The 7,216-nt window shown below is 39.7% G+C and overlaps 1 protein-coding gene across 3 annotated transcripts in view; it reads left to right on the top strand.

Moving 5' to 3' along the window:
* Positions 1-2,118: 2,118 nt before the first annotated feature.
* PARPBP (PARP1 binding protein) overlaps positions 2,119-7,216 on the top strand; it is a 33,442-nt gene continuing 28,344 nt past the window's right edge. The window contains exons 1-4 of one of the 3 annotated variants that reach the window (XM_054167767.1): positions 2,119-2,268; positions 3,366-3,596; positions 4,333-4,443; positions 5,915-6,085. In XM_054167767.1, the coding sequence (XP_054023742.1) occupies positions 2,119-2,268; positions 3,366-3,596; positions 4,333-4,443; positions 5,915-6,085 (663 nt within the window). Of the gene's footprint in view, positions 2,269-3,365; positions 3,597-4,332; positions 4,444-5,870; positions 6,086-7,216 lie in introns of all 3 variants that reach the window. The other 2 variants (XM_054167768.1, XM_054167769.1) reach the window with 2 other exon arrangements.

Here is a 7,216-nt window from a genome sequence, read left to right as displayed (position 1 = left end):
AGCTCAGCATCCCAGAATAAATATTTTGCTTGAGAGTCACCCAGGCTTGACACAGGTATCACTGAAATGCAAGGAGGCTCTCCATAGTTGCAGTGTTTATTTATTAAATAAGCGTCAGACCACCACAGGAGTACAAATACGGTAGCCATACAGCTTGCATAGCTATGTCCCTAAGGCCAAATACAAATTTTAGTCCTTTTCTTCTGTAAAGTCTTCCCACAAATAGAGGCCGCCAGACTAGCTTCAAGTGACAATACCAGGAATGCTTTCAGCTTCATTCCTTTAGGAAACAGATTTCGGGCAACTAAGCCGTGTGGGCCCCGTTACCTTCTCTCCCCTCCTCCTTAACCTCCTACTCCCTCCGTTTCCCTCAGGGCCGAGACGCCACTCACAAAGCCAGTCTGCCTGAAACTGTGCCGGTCCCACAGCGCTATCGGTCCTCCGGAGATGGCCCTGACTCGTTCGCACAGCAACTAAGCCAGCCTGGCTCCTGATCTCCCTTTTACCCTGGTACCGGTCACCCCCCGTGCCCCCCGCCTCATGCGCACCTCTGCAAGCTCCCCAGCAGCGCAGCCGCCGCTCCCGCCAAGAGCCAGCAGCGCCTCCCTCCCCAGCAGCCACAACTCTCTGCTTCCGGGTCATCCGCTGCCGCTCTCTAATTGGGCAGCTACGGAGGATTTAAATTTAAACCGCCGGGCAGGCCGCTACGTGTTCTTACGGCCTTTTGATCGCGCAGCTGGCTCCCCTAGAAAAGCAGAGCTTCCTCAGCCGCTGTGTGGTTAGGGTGCGCGGCTCGTGGTTTCCTCTGGGAGAGGCGCGGGTCCTGCGGCTTCGCGTTTTATCTGAGGTGAGGGAGCTATGCAAGCTTGGACTCTGGTGAGGGGGTACCTGAGGCAGCTCTCCGCTGGGAGAACGGCATGAGAGTGGCGTTAGTGCTGATGCTCTTGGGGTGTGGGGCTTATTTGGGGGGCTTGTTCGGCGCTCTCTCAGAATGATAGGCCTTTGGAAACCTCCTGGATGTTAGAGGAGAGAGAAACGTCTCCGGAGAATTTTTGTCTGCCCCACGCTGACCTACACACCTGTTTCATCCTCCGTGGTCCACTTATTTCCTTCATGTCAGTGTAAAATAATAAAGTAGGATGTCCTCTTCAAATATTTTGGAGAATAATTGTATTTGCTCTTTCGGTCTTACTTGTTGCCTCCTGTTTCCTGTTTTCTCTGCCTTTTTCCCAGTCTCGATCATTTTCCCTGATTATACCAATCACCAAAGCACTTGCGGTAGACTGTGACCTAGCTAGGTGAAATAAAAGGGAAAGTTGGTTTTGTCTTATGAAAGTGTATGGTATGGGGTTTGCTCCTGTACTCTTACTGCAGTGTTAAGGAGCTGTGTGTCAGGAAAACACATGTTTGAATAACACATTTTTTTTGCGCTCATGTACCTGTATCTTGACAAACGGAACAAGGTGAAAAAGACTAAAGAATGAAGTAGTTAAATTCAAAACTGATACTGAAACTGATTTCCAAAGGAAGTAGGATACATAGTGATTTACTGAATTGAAACAAAGAAAGCAACACCAACCAAACAAAACCTACTAAACACCGGCACCCAACAAAACACACACTGCAAACAAACAAATAAGCCAGGCTGAAAAACCAAACCACCACCACAACAAAACCCTATACAGTACTCTTCAGAAATTTTGGATCTCCTTATTTCTGGGTTTAAAATATTCTGACAGCCCCTGGTCTGAATGTATAGTGAGTGAAAATAGTACAGAAGACCCTCTGAGAAATTCAAACTGCCTTCTTTTAGAGACAAAGGCTACTGTGTTTATGATAATGTTTATTCTTTATGTTGATGTAATGTACAAGGACAGAAAGCGGCCTTCAGAGTAGCGTATCATACACTTTTAATTCTTATCTTTGCAAGTGCTCTGTCATAGTGAAATGAGTCTTGCTAGGCATTTGGTTTAATGGGAAGAGTTTATTCTAGGAACTTGAGCTACAAGAAGATAAAACAGCATTTGTACAGCTTGTTGAGAAATGAAGCTGCGCATAAGCCTCTTGCATAGCTATATTCCCTTTTATTTCTCTTAATTCTGTCTTCTACTCTAGATAATGATTGCTTTCCAGCAAAAAATTTTAAACTTGGTCAAGTGTTTTAGAAGACAATGGCCTTTGTTTTCAAACTCTGAAAGAACTACTGTATGTGGAGCAGACTGCATGCTGTTGGTGTTGCAACTGTCAATGGCTGAAATCAATAAACAGGTTAGCACTTTTTCAGTACGTTTTTGGTACTTAGTATGTCTCAAATATTGTTCACTTATTGGAATTTTGCTTAGGCACCTTCTTGAGATGTCTGGTCACTTAAATGTTGTTTTAACTGAGGGTCAGATGTAACAAGGCATTGAAATTAATGTGTTTTAGCACACTGGTGAATTAGGACTTAAAAAAAAGAATCATAAGACATGGGGGAATGGGAAGTGTTTTAAGTGTCTAAACTTTGATGTCAAATAGCAGTGTATTTTTCCTGATCGTGTTTATCACCACCAAATGTTTCTTCTGTGCTGTAGATCAGAGTGAGAGAACTATGGCATTTGGGATGCATAGTAGTGAATCCAGTAGTATGAACTCCATTTCTTTGGGGAAAATGTGCTATAGTTTAATTACTGATTGCATGTATTCTGAAGTCTAACTGGACTAGGGGACCTGAACTGAAAACATTTAACAGCATGACGCAGGAACTGGTACATAGATCAAAGAGCAGGGTGTGGATGAAAATGAGGAATCTAGTTGTGAAATGGGAGGAGGTAAGAGGAAGCAGTAAGGAAGTATGAGAGTTCAGGGGAAAGAGGAGGTAGTGGTGGTGAAGTAGCAACATTATAAATGTTGTACTACAGTATGACTGTACTAACAGGAAAAAAACAAAGCTCTTTCTTTTTTGGACATGGCAAGATTACTGCTTGAAGCAAGGTAATACATATGTCTTTGGGATGGAGATGCCTGCCATGCTGAAAACTATTTCTGCAAATAACTAACTACTGCTTGCATAGAGTTAATATGTCTTTTCTTACGAGTGAAGTTCAATTTTAAAGATCAGAAACAAATATTGCATATAACAAAACTCAACCGCAAAGGCACAGCATTGGAAGAACTTCAACTATAAGTAAGACTTTTAAAAGAATAAACCTAAATATTTAGCCCATAATACCTTTTCTCTTTTTTTGTTTTTATTTTTTTTTTTAAAGTTCTACATGCAGCTTATTTCAGAGTTATTTTTAAAACTATGCTGAATACAAAACATGATATTGTTGCCTTTGTTTGTTTGTTTGTGTTTTTTTTTGTTTTTGTTCTTGTTCTGTTAGCACTTTGGAGATTTCACAGTATCACTCAGTGATGTGTTGGAAACTTGGAACTATTTTTTATATGACAAGCTGAGATTATCATATGAAAACATGAAAGAACCCAACAATTATGCTGATGTAAAAAAAGCCTATCATGCCTTCTTAGCAAGAAGCAATATGTTAGATTTAATAGATATACATCAGAAGTACTGTGATCTTGGACTTGTATCTGAAGATGAAAGCATAGACTCTGTAAGTATTTTGTTTGTTTGACCTCTGGTATTGGTTAGATGTGTTTTTGATTCCAGTTAAGGATTTGTGACACTTCTAAATATGCACAGGAGCTCTGAATTATTTGCAAGTTACTCTGCTCTTCTACTGGAGAAGCAGATGAGTTTAACAAATCTTTTGAAGAGATCTTAAGTGCACTTAATTTTTTTCTGTTGCCCTATGGGATAAGGAGAGCCTAACAGCTCTTCTATGAGTATGTTGCTTGTTGCCACACATGGAGCTGAAAAATGAACTTTAGAGATTTGATAAGACTAAAATGAATCTTAGTGATTAGAATCATAGAATAATTTTTATTGGAAAAGACCTTTTAGATTATCAAGTCCAACCACTACCTAACTCTGGATTTAAATTTTCTTTTTCTTCCTGTTTTCATAGGGAGGACAGAGAACTTGGATTGGTTAATTAACTCTTCCTACGCATGACACAACTTAAATGTTCTCCAAAACATAAGCAGCTTCTTTTAGTACAAGTGTACTATGTAACTGTTCGAGATATCTTTTCTCAGTTAATCTGAATGTTTCACCTCATTTCTCTGTTAAAACAATTGTAAAGATTAAAACCAAAAGTAAATTGTAAGGGTTGTGTTAACCTCAAAATACCAGCAAACTAATAGAAGCATAGCCTCATCAGGTTTTCATACTCCTTTTACTTTCTAGTCATCTTCATATTGAAGTTCATTCCAATCTTTTTATTAAAGGTTCAGCTGTTGGAATTTATTTCTGGCATCATGAATGTACATGAAAATAATGGTTCTGTTCTTTCTAATCCTTCTACGCCTGTCAACAGACAGGGCCAGGAGAATATGAAGGTAAAAAATACTTCTCTTTTGTAATTTTCTGTATGCATTTAAAATGGGGAGGGCCAAATACAAAAATTTATATCTTGGAAGACAGTCCTTTTATGGCAGACACTTGATGTAGACTTAATCTACCTTGAAACACCAGGGAATACTTTTTTTTTCTACAAATACGCCGTCACTCAGTTAAACAATTGGCATAATGCTGTAGGGAGATGTGGTAAATTAACTTCTTCAATTTCATTTTATTAGCTTTTTTTCCTTATAAAGGGAAAAATCTGGGAAGCTGCTGTAGTGGTAGCTGTAGCAAAGCAGACAAGGTTTGTTTGTCACAGTAGAGCATTGAGGACTTCCTGGGAATGCTGGATTCTTTCCTTTTATCCTTTCAAGTCCCAAAACAAGAATCTCAGAATACTATAGAATGATGCTTAAAATGATGGCTCTTTAGTCATTTCTAGACATCATTTGCTTCTGATAAAACCTCCTTCAATAGCTGGACAGAACTAAAAATATTTCTGAACAAGAAAATATTTTCTGAAATAAGATTCTCCCCTAGATAGTGTTTCTACCACTGACATAATGATTTTCTTTCTGTGTAGTAAAAAATATCCTTTGCTCTTTTATCCTTCTCTTAAATCTGTCTTTTCAGACTGCCACACATACGTGTGATTTTAATTTTTTGTTTATTTTTGGGTTTTTTGCTGCCTGTTTTTGTTGTACACATCTTGTTGAATAAGACGACCTTCCACGACAAATACAGGTGTTACCATTATCTTTCCTTTTGCTAATGGCCTCTTTTTGGTCTTTGCTTGAGAAAAAGCTGTGAATTCTACAGTTCTGGGACTTTTGTTCTTACAGGGTCTGGAACTCTGCTGCAATATAAGCGATTAAAATGTTTGGGTTTTTTCTTGGTTATGTGGGTGTAACTGGGTTACCATTTATGTCCAAACGTGATCAGTGGATTTTCTGTGATTGAAAATCCCTGGGAATTATGGGAAAAAATTTCTGAATCTGGCACAGAGCTGGTGAAGTTAAGGACAAATCCTCATATGGGTCAGTAGTGTTAGTACTTTTTTCCTCTTGGGATAGAAAAGGAATATCTGTGAAAAAGTTTCTCTGTAGAAATTGATTGCCAATTTTTAGTAGGTTGCAAATGTTGACTCCTAAATATTTTGTGATTATTCCAGTACAGTGTATTAAGTTTTAACACGTTGATCATGCTTGCTTTGTCAATGCTTCCAGAATACCCATATATAAATTACATTCTGGAATTACATAGAATACATAGAATACATAGAATACATAGAATAAACCAGGTTGGAAGAGACCTTCAAGATCATCGCGTCCAACCCATATTTTATGGAAGGTGAAATTCTTACTCTTCCAAAAATCTTGTCAGTATGTACCTAATTAGTTTTTTAAAAAAGGAACATAACTTAGCAGCAGCATGACCAGTTTGTGTGATGATTTTTTTTTTATACAGGTGACAATCCTGGCAAAGAAGTGCATTTGTTCATATTTAAGCCTGTTGGTGAATTCTAAGGATGATCTGGCATTGGCTCGTGTTCTAAATGTTCCTGACAGAGGACTTGATAGAGAAGCCTTCACTAACCTAAAACATGCCTCACAGAAGAGAAATATGTCAATTTTCCTGGTATGTGTGTCAAATGAAACTTGCTGTAGATCAAAGGCAATGAAATAGATCTATAAACATAAAAACACTGTTTTAATCTCATACACAAGATTGATATTTGCAAGCCAAGATAAATTCCATCACAGGACTCCTTTAGTGCCACTCTTTCCTCCACAGGGAAATGACTCCTCCCATTCTTACCCTACTCCAGCATGGGGTCCCTCCCATGGGATGCAGTCCTCCACAAACTTCTTGGGTCCTTACCATGCACAGTGGGTCTTCACTAACTGCTCTAGTGTGGGTCCCTTCTGCAAGGTGCAGTCCTTCAGGGACAGACTGCTCCAGTGTGAGTTTGTCATGAGGTCACAAGTCCTGGGAGCAAACCTGCTCCAGGTTGGACACCTCTCTCCACAGTCTCTTCTCTGGCTGCCCTTATGTAGAAGTTTTCCCCACTTCTTAAATATGTTATCACAGAGTTGCTACTACCATCAATGGTTGACTTGGCTTTGACCAGGGGTGGGTCTGTCATGGAGCTGGCTGAACTGGCTGTCATCAGGCATAGGGGAAGCTTCTAGCAGCTTCTTGCAGAAATCACCTTTGTAGCCCACTTCCTGCTTGCAAGACATTATCATGCAAACCCAGTGCAGTAGTGGGAATGGGTTAAGTAAATAGCACAAAGTAAATAGCACAAAGTAAATAGCAATTTCACTTTTAAAATCTTGTATTTCGAGACATCTGGAACCTGAAGCATTTCTGTGTACAAACTGCATTTCTTAAAGCAACCTTGTGACAAAACCTGGCTTTGACATGCCCATTAGAACAGAGGCCAAAATTTGAAAGGGCAGTATTGCAGTTTTTTCACATAAGACTCAGGATTGGGGTGGGGGGGGGTGGGGGGTGGGTAATACTTTCTAGTCATTTACAGCTTGATCAATCTTACAATACTTAACAATGTGATTGATACAGGGCATTCCTGCTCATTTCATTCTCAAAGGCACAGAGCTGGAAAATGTGCTGTCCATACCCACCCCTTTGGGAGTATAAATGTGTCCTTATAGGAATATAAAGACCTACAGCATCAACGTGCTGTGCTCAAGAGACTTTGTTGCTAAAGAATCTGGTCTGGTACGTGAGGTGCATTTATACTGACAG

This window comes from Dryobates pubescens, chromosome 15 (assembly GCF_014839835.1).
Source record: "Dryobates pubescens isolate bDryPub1 chromosome 15, bDryPub1.pri, whole genome shotgun sequence".
NCBI lineage: Eukaryota > Metazoa > Chordata > Aves > Piciformes > Picidae > Dryobates > Dryobates pubescens.
The sequence above is the reverse complement of the archived record's forward strand: the minus strand, read 5'-3'. Positions and strand labels throughout refer to the sequence as shown.